The sequence below is a fragment of the Pieris brassicae genome, chromosome 9, assembly GCF_905147105.1.
Source record: "Pieris brassicae chromosome 9, ilPieBrab1.1, whole genome shotgun sequence".
NCBI lineage: Eukaryota > Metazoa > Arthropoda > Insecta > Lepidoptera > Pieridae > Pieris > Pieris brassicae.
The window spans coordinates 15880464-15902234 of NC_059673.1; the positions used below are offsets into that span (position 1 = coordinate 15880464).

Genomic DNA, 21771 nt, shown 5'->3' on the forward strand with positions numbered 1-21771 from the left:
ATTATTCATTAAAAACAGTCGCTACACCCGAGCTCGGCGTTACATCAAAAGTCGCTATACATGAATTGTGTACTAAATTATGCTTTAAATTCCAGGGAATTAGATTTAACGTCGTTATAGCTAAATGGTCGCTACAGCTAAGGTCGTAATGAGATCCACTATTTACTTTGCTATAATTATTTATTTCAAAATCCTACAGCTCAAATAAATTATGTACAAATAACAGTTATACTAAAGATATTGCCAAATATCGAATACATACACAAAAAGGTTAAAATATTTACGAAAGCAAAAAATCTGTAAAAAATATTTAATACATTTGACTAAGTAACATAATATGCAAAGTATTATAAAAATCCTTCAATTTCCATACATTTTTAAGGGACACAACGAAAAACTTAAAGTCAGATACTTTCAGAATATTAAAAGCTAGTGGGCAAATAAGAAACGTACGCAACGAAAATGCCGGCCCGGTTTCCTCTGTTAGTTGCTCGGAGCTAGCCAGTGTACAGTGGCGTACGGAGAGCGATGCTTGTCTCTCGGGTCGTTTTTGCCGCTAAAATTTTCCGATTTCCCGCTCTAAACTCCACGTGTTTTAGTGATGAGGAAACTTGACAATTTTTATTCGATATTTAAATTATATTGTGGACTTTGAGGACTGTATAGTCGTGCTATAATTTTTTGTGAAAGTAAGTTATTAGCTAATTTTATAAACATTTTGAAATCGCGATTTCTTAGTTACGTACATGAATGAATATAAATTTTACACTATTCTTATTTTATTTTAAGTAAATCAATATATTTTTTAATTTCGATAGACTTTTCGCTAATTATTAATTGTTATAAATTACAGGAGAAATAAAACATTTAATATGTTTCAAAAGTCACTTGAACCACAGAACTAAATGTATTTAATTAGCCTTAAAGCGATATTTACAAAGGCTTTATAGTTTAAGGGCTCGTAAATTATGAACGTAAACATAATAGATTGTAGAGAGCAAATTACGAATTCGACAGCCCGGACTCCCAAAAAAAACCAATAATTATATAACTACTTTATTAATTAACTTATAATTAGTTTACAAAAACTACATCCGTTATCGATGCTAGATACGAATATAATGCTAACATATTTTATTGAATTATAATTAATAAAATGCGGTGAATGTTGAAACAGCAGAATGATTCCTCGAAGCCGGCACATTGATCATACACGTGCCGCGACGTCAGCGATCTTCTTTAGGGTACCGTATGTAATTCCTCCATCCTCAGAACAGCAACTATTTGAGCACTTTGAGGGAAAAAGTTGCTGGTACTCCAGGGTTTTCAGAACAATCAGGAACAGCATATATAGGGTTGCTTCTTGGTTCTCCTTCTGGTGTAATAAGGTTCTTTCGTAGGTATCGTCGGAGAATATAGACAAGGAAAATTATAACTATACCAGATACAAGTGCATAGAGAGGCAACGTTGTATGGTATAGTGAAGAATCAAAGCGGGCAAGACGTATGGGATTCTGTAGCATAATTCTATTTTCCAGGTGATGTAATTTATCGAGATTTAAAGAATTTAGAGTAATATGTGGAATCTCATCATTTTGAATTTCAGTGAAATTACTTTGTATCTCGGTAATCTTCAGCGGCTGTCCCTTGACTTCATCTTCACTATTGGTTATCTTAAAGATATCTGTTCGTAGTGAACATTCATGGGGAATGGTTGCTAGGTAGCTGCCAGATAAAGATACATATTCGCGCCGTTCACATCGAAGTTCGACTTTCGTAGGCTTTGGGAAGACAATAGTATAGTGTCTATCATCTAGTTGTTCCATAGCTTGTCTTGTGATGGAGACTTCAGTGGGGCTACATGATTTATCTAAAGATTGATGAATGATGATACTCTGGATACAATCTGCGTGCTCTCGTGGCTGATAATAATTTGAACTTTCCTCACAGAGAAGGTATTCGCCAATCTTCGGGCATTCGGTTTGCAAGTACATGAAAAATTTCCCATTGGTTGCTATGAAAGGATGTATAGGTATAAAGGTCTGGCGGAATTTATTAGGAACAATGGAAAGCCTAAATAAGTCGTAACTATCTTTAGATATTATAGGAATTCTAAAAATTATAACAATTCTCTTACCTATAAAATAACTACCTGGTTTTATAAGATTATAATATTCTCTCAAATCAATATCTAAAATTTCATTATTACTATATATTTCTCTTAATCTACTAATCATATATTCTAAGTTATCTATGCTTATCATACTATGATGCGTGCTCGCTGCACGTATAAATCCTAAGATATTCTCTATTCTGATTAACTCTAAATATAAATCATCTGTATTTTCAGTAATAATATCTAATAATTGAGCGAATTTAGCAAACTTAGCTTCCAAAAAATAATGCTTATCCACAACTAATCGCAATGTTTCATTAATTTTAATTTGGTTTTCAGCTAAATTACTAATAAGTTGCGAATATTGGCTCGTCCAATTTTTATTAATACTGATATGGTTATTTAACTCCGAAACTAATTTATTTTCATTTGCTTCTAACAATTGTATAGCTTTATTAAATCTTTCAGCATCTGCATGATCCAAGTTTCCTGTAAGACCTTTAATTAGTGATCCTAATCCATTAATAAGTCCTCTTTTTACCCTAGAAGGTTCCAAAGTTTTTAATTGAGAATCTATTTTTGACAATTTAGTATAAAGATAATCAATCTGAATTTCATATATAGGCAAAGTAGTATTGTCTAGTTGAATTTTAAAATAGTCTAACTGTTCATTTATAGAATTAATACGATTTTCTAGTTCCGAAAGTTCTAAATATTGTATAAAGGTATGATAATGGGATATTAACTTAGCTTGACCAAGTTTAAAAGGTAAAAGTCCAGGTCCATTGTCAAGAGTCTCAAGTTTTATGTCTGCTGCCTTCGTCATTGTCAGTATCAGTATTAGTCGGTACCTGTAACAATTTCGATGACTTTGGTACTCGTTTCAAACGACATTTAGCAATAGGTCCCTTTTTCTTCGAAGTGTAAATGTGTATGGGAAGGTCTGCAAGGACTGTGTCGTGAGTGTATCGCGGTGCTAACTTCTGTCTACTAGCTAGGGGGTTCTTAATAAAAACTTGCTGATCGGGTACATATTCAGTTTCTGGCTCACGATTTTTATTTCTATTAGTCATTAAATTCGTACGGTCAATAGTTGTAGCTTCATTAATTATTTCATATACTGTCTTCATTTGGTCTCTATGCGTTATAATGTACTGTTGCATAAGGTGTTCGGCTAAATTAAGATCTAAAGGGTCTCTAGGATCAAAATGACCTCTAATTATATCGTGTGGTCTACATTTGGTGAAACTATGTACTGAACTGTTATAAGCTAGGATTGCATAAGGTATTTGATTTATTGCAGGCTCATCTTTATTTTTCAGGTGAAGGATACGAAGGTGCTCTAGTAAGGAGGAATGGAATCTTTCAATAATTCCGTTGTCATTAGGCGAATGAGCTAGTGTTCTATGATGATTAATTTTATGTAGCCTAACAAATTCTGCAAAGAGTTGATTAGTGAACTCAGTCCCGTTATCTGTCACAATAGTCAAAGGTAGTCCATGATGAGTGCTGAAATTTAATAGACCTTGGATGATACTTATAGCTGTACCATCTCGTAAGTGGTATGCTTGGCCGTATTTTGAGAAGGAATCTACAAAGGTAAGGTATTTTTCAGCTTGCGCTGTGAATAGGTCCATATGAACTATCTCAAAGGGCTTTGTTGCAGGTGGTACTATGTTAAACTGTGGTCTAATTGGGTTTCTATCATATTTAGTCTGTCCGCAAATTGTACATTCATTTATGTATTTAGTAATTTCTTCCCTCATTTTAGGCCAGTAATAACGACGTGACAAGGCTAAATAACATTCATTGATGCCTCTATGGTTAGTTTTTCCTTCATGATAGTGTTTAATTATTTCTTGCTGCCGTAAGTACTCCTTAACATCTTCTAGCTCGGTTTTTACTAAAACCAGATGCATAGAATTACATTTAAAGTTATTTTGTAAAATTGGAATTAACGAATACATACCTAATGGTGGAGTTATTTTAATGGCAGTCTTTATTTTAGGATTGATGAATTCTTTTACTGCATTTATAACGTCTTGTTCTAATGAAGATTCTGAAACTTGTATATGTGTACGTGTGTGAGTATCAAAAGGTTTAGTTACATGCGGTCTTCTTTTAATGTCACCTACTATAGTCAAGCAAACCTGTCTATGGAATTTGTTCAGAGGTTCATCTGTGATGGGTATTTCAAGAATAGGATTTTCAGCGGATGTATGTGCTGTTGCAGTAGTAGATCCTGGTGGTTCAGGTCTTACAGACACATCTATACCACATTCTTTGAGAAGTGATTCTATTTCCTCATTATTAATTTGTACACGGGATAAAGCGTCAGCGTTAGTATTAAACTTTCCTTTTTTATAAATCACAGTATAGTCAAATTCACTCAATTTTAGTCGCCATCGTGTCAGTCTCGAGTTCGGTTCCTTCAAATTCATAATCCACTGGAGTGGTTTATGGTCAGTTATAATTTTGAATTTCCTACCAAACAAATAGGGTCTAAAATACTTAGTTGCCCATACTATTGCCAAAAGTTCTTTCTCAATTGTACTGTAATTTGATTCACTATCACTTAATGTTCTAGAAGCATAGCAGATCGGTTTGTCATAGCCTACTGTGCCTTGTGAGAGTACTGCTCCTAAAGCTACGTTGGAGGCGTCTGTTGTCAGAATGAACTCTTTATTGAAGTCAGGATATTGTAGTATAGGATCGTTAGTTAATAAGGATTTGCATTTCTCAAAACATTTTATATATTCAGAATCTAAAGTTATTTTGTTAGTCTTTTTAAGACATTTTGTCATTGGTTTCGTCAGTCGTGCAAAATCAGGTATGAATTTCCTATAATAACCTAATAGTCCTAAAAATTGTTTAATTTCTTTTGTTGTTTTAGGTAAAGGATACTTTTCTATGGCTCTAATTTTATCAGGATTCGGTTTAATACCTTCATTACTGATAATATGACCAAGGTAAGCTGTTTCAAGTTTCAAAAATTCAGATTTGTCCATCTGGATCTTGAAATTGGAGTCTCTCAATCTATCAAATACTTTTTCTAAATTAATTATGTGTTCTTGCAAAGATGTACTAAAGACTATGATGTCATCAAGATACACTAGACATATCTCATTTTGTAAACCCTTAAGGATGTTATCCATTACACGCTGAAATGTCGAAGGTGAATTCTTAAGTCCCATTGGCATACGTAGAAATTCAAAATGACCGTGTTCTACGTTAAATGCGGTCTTCGATATGTCTTCGGGATTCATTTCGACTTGGTAAAAGCCAGATGCAAGGTCAAGAGTCGTGAAATACTGACATCTACCTAATTTATCTAAAACGTCCGTGATATTTGGTATTGGGTATTTATCGTCAATAGTCTTGTCATTTAACTTTCTAAAGTCCACTACAAGTCGCCATTTCTGTCTACCAGAAGCATCAGCTTTCTTTGGGACTACCCAAATGGGTGAGCTCCAAGCAGAGTCAGAGGGTCGTATGATACCTTGTTCAAGCATTTTACCTATCTGTTCCCTAACTTCTTGACGGTGTACAAAAGGATATCGATAACTTTTGGTGTATACTGGGGTTTCGTCATAAGTCCTAATGCTATGTTTGATTTTATTAGTGAAAGTTAGTGGTTCACCTTCAATGTAAAATATGTCAGCGTAGCGCTTGCAAAGAGTTTCTAAATTTACTCGTTCTTCGCTATTCAAATGGTCAGTTCTAAGTCTGTCTAAAACTTGGTTTACTCTGTCTGAGTCTGGTTCACTGTAAGAACTTTCAAAGTTAAATAAGTCAAGTTGTAATGGTCTGTCAATTGGAATAACTGTGTCTTCGTCCGTCATGTTTTCGACTTCTACTATACCAGTCTGATCAGTCACATTAGTAATACATTCATGGATAATACAATTACTTATTAATTGTTCTGGTATAAATACGTCACCATCGTCATTATGTATCGGAATACCAACTAAACGAGATGATTTTGCTGGTATTATTTGATCTTTGTATTTCTTACATTGATAACGTAGTAAAGGAATTTTTGCATTCTCAGTAATTAATACATCATCTCTGAAATCAATTCTACAATTTTCTAACAAATCTAACCCTATTAAACCATCAAAATAATTATGAAATTTATAGATAAATAGTTTAATATTTTTACAATCATTAAATTCAGAAAAACTAGGAATAGATATTGAATGTTCATGAATGCTTGTTACTCTAGAATTAGTTACTTCAAAAGGATCATAAGTTTTCGGAATATTATGAAAATACTTATCCACTGCTTCAGGGCTTATAAATGATTGATTTGCTCCTGTATCAATAAGAAATTTTAATGGTGGATTATTAATTTTAATGTAAGGTAATTCTTTTTTTGACTGTATATTTAACTCTATTCTGGTGCGGATTTTTGTTGGCTCTGTTGAAAATCCTGACCTTTTTTACCATTGGAATGTTTCGGTTGAATATCTCTACTGGTTTTACTAGTACTAGGTATATCATAGCGAACATCCTCTACTGGTGGTAAGTCTCGAAGTTCATAGTACTCATTATAGTCATAGTCACAATTAACGTATTGGTCATTATAGTCATTATAGTCATAATCAGTGTTACAATAATTATAGTCAACATAATTATTATCGTATTCATAGTCATCATAATCATAAAATTCATTAAAATTAATTTCTCTGGACTTAAAGTAATTCGATGGAGGAGGATTGCCAAATTTCTGCCAATCATGACCAGGAATTTTAGGTGGTAATGGTTTTGTCACAAAATGACTCACCCCACTCATAGGCTTAGGGCCAGAACTATTTTGTGAAGGATATCTGTAAGGTATCCTAAAACCACTGTTATGGTTAGGCAACGGTGCTCGGAAAATTTGCTGAGTACGTGTTGGATGCATAGGCATGCGCTGATGATTATTAAATTGAGGATTAAAATTAGGTTTTTGCCAACCTGGTACTGGTAAAAATTTAGAAGGATTAAAATTATTATTTATAGGAGGAAATCTAGGCTGTGTAAGTTGTTGGTGTGAGTTGTGTGGTGTCAATGATGATGATGGTTTTCTTAGATCTGTTGCTAAATTATTTCGCTGTTGCAAATACATGACATTAAGTTCATCTTGAACAAATTCCAAAGCCTTCTCAACTGTTTCAGGTCTCATACATCTTATACGGGACCCGAGAGGATCTTTTAAACCTCTTACAAATGCTTGTAAAGTTAACTTACGATATAAAACTCTTTTAGCTTCTATAGTTGTCTCTAATGTCTCGTGTAACGATACATAAGACATTATAGTGCTAAAAAGATTTTGGCATTTGTCATAAAATTCCTGCGGAGTCTCGCTAGATTGTGTCGCTAATGCTAAGTCATTGTAAAGAGCGGTCTCATCCCTTTGGTCAGAAAAATTATTAATTAATGTATTCCTAATTCCTAACCAATTTTCAGGAATTCCGTTTGAGTTTATTGTACGAGCTGCTGGACCAGTAATTTTGTTTAAGATGCCATTGATAACACATAAATTCGATAATTCATATCCTAACTCATCTTTCACGCATTGAATTACGATCTGATCACAAATTCTAATAAATCTAGGAAGAATATGTGGGTTCCCATCAAATTCAGGAACTGGGCGAAGGGCCTTATACACTGTATCAGGATCCATTTTATATTCTAAATTACTTAAATTTAACTTTAAACTTTGAGGGCAATTCAAGCTCTCAGGAAAATTATTTAAACCTACTGAAGGGCGATTCGAGCCTTCACTTAATTGACGATTCAAGTCTTCACTTAATTGACGATTCAAGTCTACTAAACTACCCCTACGAATTTTATGCCTGGAGGACACAGGACTATTTTTCATAGGATGGAAAATTGTGACGAGGAGAAAGCAACACTGATGGAAAAATGATTCAATGTACTCACATAACTCGTCGACTTCCCTGGTTTTCTTTGAGTTGCACTGAAGTTTGAGTACGCCCCGGCTGCTTCTTAGAGATCTTTGATGCTTCGGTGAACGCTTGAGAGCGACAGCTAGAACGACCGCGCGCGGTGTCGAATCTAGACCCCGGATATCTTCTTTATAACGATCGTAGTAGCCCCGAAACTATCCTACCGACTGCGCCAATTACGAATTCGACAGCCCGGACTCCCAAAAAAAACCAATAATTATATAACTACTTTATTAATTAACTTATAATTAGTTTACAAAAACTACATCCGTTATCGATGCTAGATACGAATATAATGCTAACATATTTTATTGAATTATAATTAATAAAATGCGGTGAATGTTGAAACAGCAGAATGATTCCTCGAAGCCGGCACATTGATCATACACGTGCCGCGACGTCAGCGATCTTCTTTAGGGTACCGTATGTAATTAGCACTTGCAAGTCTTTGTATACAATAATAACACTATACACTATACGAAAATAGAAACACTAATATTTCTCCAGTATCCAATAATATTTATATTTAATCTATAATATATTCCTCCAACTTCAATGACATCTTCAAAATAGCTTTGTTCTAGATCTGATTATTCAATTAAAATTATCTTCGCTCTTGGTATACTATTATTATGAATAGTATTGACAAAATACTTATTTGTATAAATTATATACAATAACTAAGTAATATTCCGGAACAGAATAGTTATTGATCAATACCTCAACAGTACCAATTTGAAGTTCAGTAAACTATCTCGCGTACACATAAGATACGATTCAAGCCAAACAAAAAACTATATAAAAATAAACAACTCTAATAATCTACATCCTTGTAAAATATCTTAAGCGCCAAGCGCAGGCTAAAATAAATGTTTTCACTTTGAAAGTAATTTATAGAGCTATGTAGCATATTAAACTGCTAGTACCTAGAATGACAGCCATAGATAAATAAAACCGATGAAGGGACTCCAAGCCCTGATCGTTGCGGTGAGTCGTTTTTTTTTAATTTAAAACAATTACAGTATACGCCACTTTTCGTTCTCATTCACTTCAATATAAACCTATTTATTCCACATTCTTAATTTAAAATATGGAAAAGCATTATTTTTGTTCAAAAAGGTTGCAAGTGCCACTTTGCAACATTTTTAAGTACAGTACTTTCTATACAAAACCCGCGGCCTTGTTAAACATAATTTACTCGAGCTAAATGATTTAAGAGAGGTATTTAGATTTTTAATCCTCGGTTAAACCTTTTTACAAGATTAGACAACTGAACTTAATCTTTGTGTATGAGATTTCTAGTGGATAACATCTCTTACTTTCAATAAATTATTTATTTTAAATATTTAAATATAGTGAATTTAAATGGTAATTCCTTGGTTCGATTTACGAAACTAAACCAGAACTTTAAATCAAACAAAACTACTTTTTACATTAAAATTCTTTTCCAAAGATACCAAGCATTTTTTTATATTCGAGGTGGAAATGCATGCGCATCCCCGGCCCTTAAAGGTTGCAGGGGTATGAGGGACTCGACCCACGCCAAAATCTCTGCTATTCAGAGACTGGGTGAACGATACCCACTAAAACTACCTCAAGTAGTTCCTACAAAGCCGCGTTACAGAGGCTCTGGGGTTGCTGTTGCATTCTACCTGGACCTTAACGGCAAAAGATACCAATCATAGCATTTACATAAAATTGTTTTTTTTAATAGATTCATGTCAATAACTTACGATTATATGAATTACTCAGGCACCAGATTGTCTTAGTTCTTATCTTTCTCTGCTTTTTCTTTACTTCACTTATTCATATTCATAACAACAAATTTGGTCTAATTAAACTGTTTTAAACTGTAAAAAAACCCAGTGGCGCTACATCTGATTTACAAGGTTTGGACATCAGTTTTCTGTATCTGTTTTTCTAATAGGTACGTTATCAGTTACTAAATTGTGTTACGTTGTTATGAAACGAGATTTATTTATTGTATAAATATGATCTTAATAAAAAGCAAGGTGGTGTGGTGGAAACACAAACTGGACACAGTTTTTCTGTGCACCAGGACATCGAACTTAAATAATTAACGTATATACTAAGGCCAGTGACATATACATTTTAACATTATAAACCATCAAACCATTCATATTGCACGTAAAACGTCATAAACTTGTAGATGAGAACTTAAGTTAAGAGTTAGTTAATCCATAATGTGCTTGGTTGTTATGGTAATTACTACACCACATTACTAAAACAAAGATAACAAGAAATAGTATTAAAAAAAATATATTCCCCCGTGAGTGCCTTATTTCTCAAGTTAAAATTGTTCAGTTGAATATATAAACTTCATCCGTCGTTCCACAACTAAGCGTTTTCTAAGGCAGTTTTTGCTGCGCACCACCACTATGTGGAACCAGCTGCCCACTGAAGTATTTCCGAACCAATTCGACTTAGGGTCCTTCAAGAAAAGAGCGTACCAATTCTTGAAAGGCCGGCAACGCACTTGCGAGCCCTCTGGCAATGTGAGTGTCCATGGACGGCGGTATCGCTTAACATCAGGTGACCCTCTTACCCGTTTGCCTGCTATTAAATTATTATTAACATTTAAAAAAATCGTAGGAGTTTTAGTTGTTTCCCGTTAATCCGTCCGTCTCATCCCATTTTAATTTTCTGAAGGTTTCTTCTAAAACAGGTTTGAATAATTTAGGTGATACATCTCTATTTATTTTTTTTCAGCTTCCTACTTTTTCTAGTTTTAGTATAGCGGTACTATTCGTGTCGTATATATTTTTTATTTTTTTTATAATCTCTTTGTCTATGTCATGTTTGTCTATAAGTCTTGTAGACAAACATGACTTCATGACATCTCTTGTCGGATTAAAAATTCTAAATTCTGGTTATTTTACCAATGTATTTTTGCACTTATTGCCTTATCTAATTTAATTGATTTTATCTCTTCTCACAATAGTTGCCTGGAAGAGATCGCTCGAAAGCGATAAGGCCGCCAGTTGCCCTTCTTTTAATTTAATTATGTTCAAATTTTATATTGCAACGAAGTGTTAATAAATAAATAAATGTGTGCCGAGCGTTGGCAAGATTTATCAATACACAAATAAAAATAATAAATAAGAAAGTTTGATAGTTCTCATCTCATCTTATAAATAAATAAGTATTCTGCTTAATACTTTACTCAAAATTTTCTCTTACTTCCGTTGCAATGCAGTATATTGTTTACTGAAACTCTATTCATCGTAAAAACATTTTATTTTATCATTTAAACTCGCGTGACAGTTCAAAACAAAAATGTCATTTGCATCCATTGCATTTGAGTCACAGCAAGAATGCTTTTGTTAAGGAAACAAAAGCGTATACGATGTTCAAGCTTAACATGTATTAATTCAAGAGAACAACAAAATGTGGTGTTGGTCCAATTATAAGCTATAATTTATTAGGCAGAACTAATCGAAATTTCGGGCATTACAATTTGAACAACAAATGGAATTCGAAATTCGAAATTCGACTAAGTTATGGAATTTAGGATGAAATTATGATTTTGACGGTGTTAGATTATACTAATTTACTCCGCTGAGAATTTTCCAGCGCTCCCTGTCCCGTGCCACCTCCCGTCAATTGTTCAGCAAGTCCTCATCCACTCTGTCGAGTCAGCCGAGTACTAGGCCGGCTCAGGTAAGCCTTCTTTACCGCCCGATATTTGCCCATGTGCTCAAGGTTCTCAGCCAGCGCAGTCGATTGGCCGATTGCCTATAACGTGTAGCTCAGCTAACGACTCTTCTATTTCAGTATTATTTTTGTGTTAGATTAATAATTAAAAATAAATCAATTTCGCAATAACCTTTTTAGGTGTGGGCCTTAAATTTCTGTATCAGTTTCATGATCACTTGTTAATCACACACGCCGTCGACTGTCTGGGTTCTAAGACAAGCCGGTTTCCTCACAATGTTTTTCTTCACCGTTCAAGCAAATGTTAAATGCGCACATAGAAAGAAAGCTCATTGGTGCACAGACGGGGATCGAAAGTCGCACGCTGAAGCCACTAGGCCAACACTACTCTTAATAATTAAAAATATATAGTACCAAATGAAGGCAAAATGGAAATTATATGCAAATACTGTTATTTCGAGTTCTATAAAGTTATCGATTGCTACGAAATTGTTTGATAACTTATTGATTGAACAGAATAAACAGTAATTTCAAAGTGAACTTGTATCCCGTGAAATATAAGTTGCAAGAGATAACAAGAAAAGTAAAGAAAAGATCTAACGATACTTTTAGAAAGAAAGCGACGCAATCAGCTGTTAGATAAAGTTGGAGTTGGCGCAGCGCAATCTAAAATTGTAGAACAGTTTAAAAATTGTTGCCACCTGGTCCATGAAAACTATGTCCTAGAATTTGCATGTATCTAGTTAATTTAAAAATCCACTTGGTACTTAAAACTTGGATCTTTCCGATTAAGTGAGTTTTCTCTTTATATTCTCGCCGTCATACATTTAACCGAGGACTTATTTATTGGAATTTTGATTAAAGCGAACAGTTTCATGACTTCAAATTTAAAATATTAATTAAAGGCTCATAAGTGTTAAGTATGTTTGTGTAGGTGTCAGAGGAAAATTAAGCAACAAATAAATGTATTTTTTTGTCTATTTCGCAAGTATATATTTGTTTATTGCCATGTGGGTGATTAGTTTATTGTTGCTGACATGCCGTTTCAGGGTCCGGTAACTGTTCGGGTTATGGCATGCTGGTTTCCTCACGATGTTTTCCTTCACCGTACGAGCGAGTTAAATGCGCACATAGACAGAAAGTCTATTGGTACACAGCGGGGAATCGAACCTACAAGGACAATAGTCAAACGCCCAGCACTGCACTTAGAATTAAAAAACATGGTGAAAAAATTAAATTACCAAATCTGATATTATTAAACAAGTTATGTAATGAAAGTTCCACGCAAATAACATTATTTATAATTCGTTACATAAGTTACATCGTTACATAAGTTAATTGATTGAGAGAGTAATGCAATGCAAAAATTGAGAATTAATGAATTATAATTTTGTTGTATAAACATTTGGTATAATATTCATTTCAAATTTAGAAATTCATTAATTATATTTGCCTGAATATCTTAAGTTTAATAGAAATTTAGTCTGAAATAAATAATATCTTATAAACAGTGGTTTCACCATGTGACTCTCATAGAAATAGGTAGATTTCGATTTTCTATCGATTTGCACATTTAGCACTCGCTAACGTACGTCGAAGGAAGACAATCGTAAGGAAACCGGCATGCCTTAAGCTCAAAAAAGTCGACACCAAAAGTTAGGCACAAATTATCACGAAACAGATACAGAAAACTGAGGCCCAGTCCTAAAAGGTAGTAGCGCCATTGGTATTTTTGCTTACAAAGGTATTATAATTCACTATAAATTTATTAATAGGTAAGACCTAGCTATTAAGCAGTGTTAGCCTAGTAGCTTCAACGTGTGACTCTCATTACTGGGGTCGTAGGTACGATCCCCGGCTGTGCACCAATGGACTTTCTTTCTATCTGCGCATTTAACATTCGCTCGAATTCGCTTTACCCAAAAAAAAGACGGCGTACGTCATCATTTATTCATATAGGTAACACAATGTACACTTCAAAAAAAAAGAATATATACATTAAATGCTTCTAATTTTACATTTACTGCCAGTTCTCAAATCAAGGACGTAGAACGGAAGAGAAGAACTGTCAAAAAACTCTCCGCCATTCTTTTTAATCGCCAAGTTTTTTTTGTACTACACAACGTTTGTAAGGAGCTGCAACCATTACACCATGTTGCACATCTGCAGGAGGCATGGTGAAATAGGAACACGCACTTACATTTTCGTGGGAACAACACGCAAATACATAGTCGAAATAACTAACATCACCGCATACACGAATTCTAGTACGACCAGTCACCACAAGTAGCACCCGTTCACGAGTGTCACGCATGGCCAGCCATCTGTCCATGAAACATACAGAAATCTAATCATGAAACGTACAGAAATCTGAGGCCCAGACCTAAAAAGCGCCACTGATTTATTTATTTTTAAGTCATAACTATTAATTACATTCCAGAGTCTACACTTTATGAACAAGATTGGTTATAAAAAAACCAATCGCTCAAAGAGGTCTCATTGAAACAAAAGCTTTTATTCAGATAAGTCTGGCTGGAAAATATTTAAATGAATTTCGAAAGTTTCGAATTCAATAGTTTCGAAAAGTGCTGAGTCATAGAGTCAAATGTGGCCAATTTAATTTGCACATAGCACAAACATCATGTCCAATTTAATCTCGATGCGAATTCAGACGAGTCATAGTGGTCAGGACCAACAATGCAAACTCTGAAGTTTCTAACTTTATCCCGTTCCCGCCCCCCAAGGACACCTAACGTCACTATGTGGCTAGATTTCGGAGTCCAATTTAACCCTATTTATGCAACACTCAAAGCGCTCCAATTTATTGAACTTTGGATATCGTCTTGATTGATTTTGAATAACAAATACAAGTTTAATTAATATTTATTTCTAACATTTGTCTTTGGCCACGGTTTAAAATGATTTCGCGTTCAAATCGAACTTTTTATCGACACATTTCTAATACTGTTTTTGATATGAAATTTAGACGATGGACTAACAAGAGCCTAACAGGTCCAGTTAATTCTAAGTGTCTGCTCATTTTTATCTTGACCCAAAAAAAAATTGTTATAGTGCAATGTCCTTGCGAAAGTTGGCGATCATCATGGCTGGTTTAATTTTGTATGTAGCACTTCTTAACAATGACTACTCTGACCAAACCATTGTCTTAAGTTTTTCAACCAAGACGTGCGTCTGCGACCTCGTCTCCTTCTATCTGCCACTTTGGCATTCAATCCGTACCAACCTGAATTAGTATTTTACCATTAATCGAACCATTAATATAGATACCGGCAAACATCTTGAACAAATGTCCTTGTTTGCCGGTATCTGTACCTTCGGTACAATATAACGCCTAGATCATGAATTGGGTACGTAAAAACATTAAAACGTCTAATTAATACATAAGTTTCTTGCTTTTACTGCACTCCCTCGCGAGGTGGTGTTTAGTCCTGTTGGAGGCGTATGCCCCCTTCGGGTGGATCGCGCCGCGGCAGCGCCGCAGCACGCGGAGACAGGATGCGCGACTTGCAGCTCGACCATCATGGAATTTCATATTTCATACCAAGCCAGGAAATATTGGATGCCTTCACATGAATATGAATTCTAATATTAATATTATCTCTGTTTGTATTGAAGCACATATTAGCATTTGAACAGTAGGTTTTAACACCAATTAACAAGAATTTTGAAAATAAGGTCGTTCAGGATTAAAATGTTATTTTACCGATTATAGAAGTGCGTCACTTAAAGCGATTCGTAGATATTACGCTTGATATTTTATATTACAGCAACCGTCTTAGATCCGTTAGTCTGCATAATAAATAAATAGGCCTTCATATAATAATTCCACAATTCAACTGTCACGCAATATAATAAATTAATTAAGGTATAATTCACGTTTCATTTCATGCCGTTATGAATTACTGAAAACGTCAAAGCTAATGTAAATCAAATCTTAATATTAAGTATATTGTTGAAAATTTTAAAAATTGTTTAAGTCGAGAGTTTATAAAACCAAATACCTAACATTTTGTTTGTTTAGAGTACATAAAACTAAAATGCGCATTAAACATAAAAATATACAAACATTTAAATTTAGAATTCAACGGTTGCCATGACAACAATTAGTTGTCATCTGTGCGATGAAAATTCACCACTCACGTCAAGTGATGTGCAATCGCGGCGTTGGCAATAGAGGATGCATTGTTACAAGCGCATTGTGCACCTGGGGCCGTCCCATTCGCATCCCGAACTGGGACATACGGACCACGTCTTTTCACTGCAATTGTATTCTGACGCATTGTCGCATCGTTTCATTTATTCCACGTTGTACAATGTGTTTTCCCTTTCTTGGCTTTTATGATTTATGTGGACGGTGAGCTTTAATTCAAAAGCAAAGACGATTTGAATGTTCCACATAATTTCAGTACACTGCTAAATATAATAATTACATATGAAGTATAAGTTATAATTTCAGTACTTTACAACGACGTGCAACGCTATTATCATTAAAAATATTATAATGTTGCTACGAATGCGTTTGATCATAATTTTTTTAAGCAAAACTTATAGCTGTCTCGCTAGCTTGGACTATTCAAAAAATTCAAAATCATGTATTAATATAGGTAATATAAATGTCAAAAAAAGAAATGTATATGAAATGCTTCTAATTTTACATTTACTGCCAGTTCTCAATTACGGTGCGTAGAACGGAAGAGAACTGGCAATAAATTCGAAAATGGAATATTCGTTTCCGGCCAACTAATTATGATTTAACTGAACAAGTACGATTAATATTATATTGGCTTTTAAAATTAAATGAGACATGAGGTTTTTTACCGACAGCCTTTGTTAATTTAAATACTTTAAATGTCATCATTCGAGTGCATATCACAGCACGTTTTGAATAACTGAACTCTGATATTGCTCATCTATCATCGAGATATGACATACCAGTATATTTGTCCATATATTTTTTACCAACAATACACAGAGCGTCCAAGCTACCACACTTTTATTTTTCTATTTGGAAAACGGCTTTTTAATGCGCGCTCTGCTTTTTGATTTGAAATATTTTTGGCAGTTGTCATCGTTTTCAGTTTTAAAATGTGTAATCGATAAATTGATTTAGTTTTTACTTACCTTTAAAGAAGGAACACTATCTTTACCGAAGGGATGCAGTTTTCTTCAATTATTTTTGGTTGGTTTTAAAATTAGAATGTGTATTCGAAGTTTCATGAGTTTTTACTTGTTTAAAAAGCAAACACCATTTACATCTAATATATCTAGTTTTCTTTTCGTATTCAGCCAATTATTTTTGGCAGTTTTTAAAATTAGAATTTGTTATCGATACCTTTCATAAAGTTTCAGTTGTGTTTAAAAAACGAATACGATCTATGCCCAATGGCAACCTTATTTCCTTCTTCACTCGAATGTTTTTGTCAGTTTATAATTACAATGTAAATATCTTCATTCAATATTCACTTGTCTTAAAATACACACAACCTAAAAGAAAAAAAAATTCTTTACACATTCAAGTTTACGGTCAGTTATGTATGGCAGTGTATCAAATATCTGCACAAAGCGGTCACGACTCACTAGGGATACGTATTCTGTCATCAATCACTTGGATATTGCGGGCGGAATCGAATTAAACGCCAGTGCCTTAGGGATTACCTTACAAAGAAAACTATTTGTAACTGTATGCAAAAGTCGACTTGTCTTCTCTAAAACACACAGCTCAAAGTGTTACATGAACTATGACTTTACAGTTATACATAACATACTATATTTCTTAAAGAATAACTCTTTCGCTTTTAAGATATAAAAAAAAATATTAAATAAAGAAATCTGAGAGACTAATTGTTATTTGTATATGCTAGAGAAACCATATACAAGATCCTTTTGATCACAGCCATTGACACTCATGTTTACAATCTCTATGCTTATCTAGATTAACGCTGACCGCTGACAAAGCAGCGTGGTCAGTTACCGAAGCGTTTACAAATGTAGGGGATTTACTCAGGTCCCACAAGAACAAGACTGTAATAAGATTGTAAATTATCGTCCTAGTATTCATGATTAAATTTAGCCTCTATGGTTAAGACATAATCTTAATAGAAGGAATTTAAAAGCTTTATTAAATTAAAAATAAGTGTTACGGAGGGTAGCAAAATATTTACTCCCTTCCCTTACTAGGAAAACATGATATCGCTTGCCCCGGGGAAGAAAGTCATAAAAGTAAATTAAAAAACAACTATGCTATTATTTCTAGGACATATCAAATGAAAGCTTACTTATCCTATTCGACGATATAGTTAGACTGAATTCAAATACATTTATTACATTTATTATATTAATACATTTATTCAAAAGCTACAGCTGGACTTGGGCTTATTGTAACAATAACTAACAAATGTACAAAACAAGGTGAGTCATTCTTTATGACTATTAGATGTTTCTAACCTAGGGACCTAGAAAATTATACGTTATCATATAATTTAGTATCATTTATCACATGATACTACTACTACTGTCCCCGTAGATTGGTTGCTAACACGGCGTATAATATGGAGTTCCTGTTCTGTTCTTCTTAAAACAATAATAAAACTTACGTAGGCGAAAAATTTCAGTAACTAGATGCCTTATTATAAAATTCTCGTGTTACAATATTTGTTCCCATACTCATCCGAAACGGCTCGACCGATGCTTAAGAGTTTTTTATGCATATTCAATAAATCTGAGAATCGGCTACTATCTATCTTTCAAACCCCTAAGTAATAAGGGGTGTCCACCCCAAAAAAAATCTTGTTTTTATTTTATTATGAAACAGCATACAAAAATACATACATACAATGTCACCGCTCACGATCAACCCCTATTTTTAAGCATAGTAGAAGGTTATTTTTATTGAACCAAAAAAATGTTTTCTGGAAATAACGACGTTTGCCGGGTCAGCTAGTAATATATAAATCACACTGCCCCGTGGTACACATCATCCCTACTTTGTTATGCTCACCTTATGTCCAGTAAGGATCACGATAAGCCCCGATCGAATTATCAAAGTACCAACAAGTATACATTTTTCAATTTCTTTCTATTTACAAAACTAAATCAATATTATAACAATGGAAAATCAAAGGAAATTGTGGTCACAAAGTAACGAAACAAAGGGTATATTTGCAAGTCGTCATCCGGGACGTAGTAGTTCTAGTGTAATTCAAATATACGATAACGACCAGTAATCTAAATAAAACAGATATTATAACGATGTATTATTTGTCGTAGAGAAAATGTAAACGTATTAACAAAAAGTATTCAGAGGGCTTAAAACTAAAGACGAAAACGTGCGGACGAACCTACGTAACATCATGACAATTCGTGTGACCGTTCGTTCAACTGACCAATCACAATGAAACGAAACGCGCCATTTGTCTTTTGTTTTACTTTACCACGATATTGACCATGGATTCGTTTTAATCTGTGACTAAATAATAATTAATTAAGTTTTGGAGTATTTATGAAAAGCATACATACAACTTTCCGGTAGTCCTGAGGCTTTCAGCCGATATCTTCGATATGGGACGATACTCTTTAAAAATCCGTTTGAAAATTTTTTTTATAGAAGAGGTGTCAAACGGGCAGCTCACCTGATGTTAAATGATACCGCTGGACTTTCTCAATGCCATAAGGTTCGGGAGTGCGTAGCCAGGCTACTGTTGAAAGCAGGAAGTTTAGCACTTTGTTATATGTAGTGTGGTACTCGTTTTTAAAAAAAAAACAATTATGCTACAACATTTTTAGGTCCGAGCCTCAGATTTCTGTATCTGTTTCATGATCATTTGTTATCTAATAAGCAGTTAGGTGATCAACCTTCTGTGCCTGACGCACGCCATCGACTTTTTTTAGGTCTAAGGCAAGCCGGTTTCCTCACGTTGTTTTCCTTCACCGTTCGAGCTAGTGCTAAATGCGCACATAGAAAGAAAATCAATTGCACAGCCGGGGATCGAACCTACGACCTCAGGGATGAGAGTCGCACGCTGAAGCCCCTAGGCCAACACAACTGCACACTGGTATTATTTTTTACCATAAATAAATATCGTCTTCATTTGCCATGAATAACGGTATAATAGATTGGAAAATAGAATTGCAACGCAACACAATATTCTGCGATAAATGCAACAATATAATTTCACTAATATTTCAATTTTTTTTAGTTTAGTTTGTTTTCTGTTCCTGTTTAGTTTTGTCGTAATAACTAGTCATCACTCGAAAGCGATAAGGCCGTCAGTTTGTCCTCCTTTTAATTTAATTATGTTCAATTTTTATATTGTAATACAACGAAGTTAATAAATAAATAAAACTAATACGCAAATCTGAAGTACCAAGACCTGTGCTGATCGATGCCAATAGCGTACTAGTCAATTGAAACCTGTACGAAACATAATTATTTTTGCTGAGGCGATAGCTGGTGTAATCTTCTACTGTAAATATATAAAGCTATATGTGGTATCGAGTAGATTGGATACAAGTAACGGAAAGCAAAATTCAAATAAACGCCAACAAGACGACGGACGCTGGAAATCGATTTGTTTTCCCGGAATTTGTTATTTATCGCTGAAATTTAATACTGATGTATTTCATGTTGTTTTAAAGCTGTTTTTGAGTACCAATTTCTATTTTGATAGAAATATGTTGTATTTCTTCAGGCATTGTTGTCTAGTCTACATAAAACATACAGGAGAGAATACTGTCCGATTAAAGCTTGAAAATCTGTGATTAATTATTTATTTATAATAGCTTGCCAACACTCGTCACACTAATACATTGGTACAATAACAATTAAATACAAGTATATAATAACAATACATAGCCGTAATCCGTTTAAAAAGTGTTTTCTTAATGTGTAAAAGCTCTGTTAACAAAAGACAATACTAGCTCGTTTATCAGAATGCTCAATATTAAAGTAAGTAGTCTTGATGAACATTTTCGCTCCTTCAAACCAGTTATTTTTAGTTTATTCAATATGTTTTATATCATATACAGTTACTATATACTATACTAAATAATCGCATCAAAGTACCTTATAATAGAATGCCATTCGTAAATCAAATATTATGAAACGAGATGAGATAAATTGTGTGTTGTACAAGTGTTTCATTTCATGTCATGTGGAGTAGGATGTTTTCAAAAATTTAGCAATAAGAAGACGGGGGAAGGTTTCTTGCCAGTTCTTCTTGTCCGTTCTCCCTCGATCTCAGAATTAGCATACTCATAACTCAAAAACCTATGTATTTAGTATGTATATGGTGAGTATTTTTTGTAAAGTAAATGTTATACTGACCTGTGTCATTGCTCAAAAATAAATGTTTGTTATTATTTAAGTTATAATCGAGACAATATTTTAATTAATATGAAATCTTATGTGTAATTTTAATTGTATTTTACACTTACAACGGTCATTAACGTCTGATTAGTTTGATATCTGTTTAATCAAGACGTTTGATTACTGACCGTATGTTAGTGTGTGAGGCTTATACGACGTTTAGAAACCCTAAGCTTTTGATTTGTGATTTCCTACGTGGTCTTATAAGCGAAGCTTTACAATGTCATATACGAGAAACAACAAACGTTTCGAGAATATTTATCACACTACTAACAACATACATTATACATATTAAATTTACCATATTTTTAGATACTAAGAAGTATATAAAACCTTTGCTTACCAATGGAGGATTACGATTCTTATTTCTTGATTTAATAAGGGCATGATTAACTTATAAACTTTCATCAGCATATAACATGAACAGTTCTACCTACCTACCTACGAATTTAATTCTCCTGTTTCTAGAATAATCAAATATGCAATTTAGCGTTCGTAATTAGTATTTAATGTGAGGTTTAGACTGCGGATCCTACAATTAATTATCATTCGGTTTAAACCGTTAGACACTTAATCAGTGAGCAGTGCTTAATCTCGGTTTTTATAGACATAAGTTGACATTTTTCTATTTAATTCGAGGA

The 21771-nt window shown here is 33.9% G+C and overlaps 2 protein-coding genes across 2 annotated transcripts in view; one reads left to right on the plus strand and one right to left on the minus strand.

Annotated features, from left to right (window-relative positions):
- Nucleotides 1-537: 537 nt before the first annotated feature.
- The window catches only part of LOC123714073 (lachesin-like), a 78913-nt gene continuing 57679 nt past the window's right edge, over nucleotides 538-21771 (plus strand). Inside the window, exon 1 of the mRNA XM_045668167.1 lies at nucleotides 538-689. The gene's annotated coding sequence lies outside the window, so the exon portion shown is untranslated. The remainder of the gene's footprint in view (nucleotides 690-21771) is intronic.
- LOC123714071 lies at nucleotides 1026-8491 on the minus strand. The gene is made up of 2 exons (XM_045668166.1): nucleotides 8045-8491; nucleotides 1026-2967 (listed from the first exon to the last, which is right to left on the minus strand). Coding segments are annotated over exons 1-2 (1689 nt in total). The 5' UTR covers nucleotides 8047-8491; the 3' UTR covers nucleotides 1026-1280.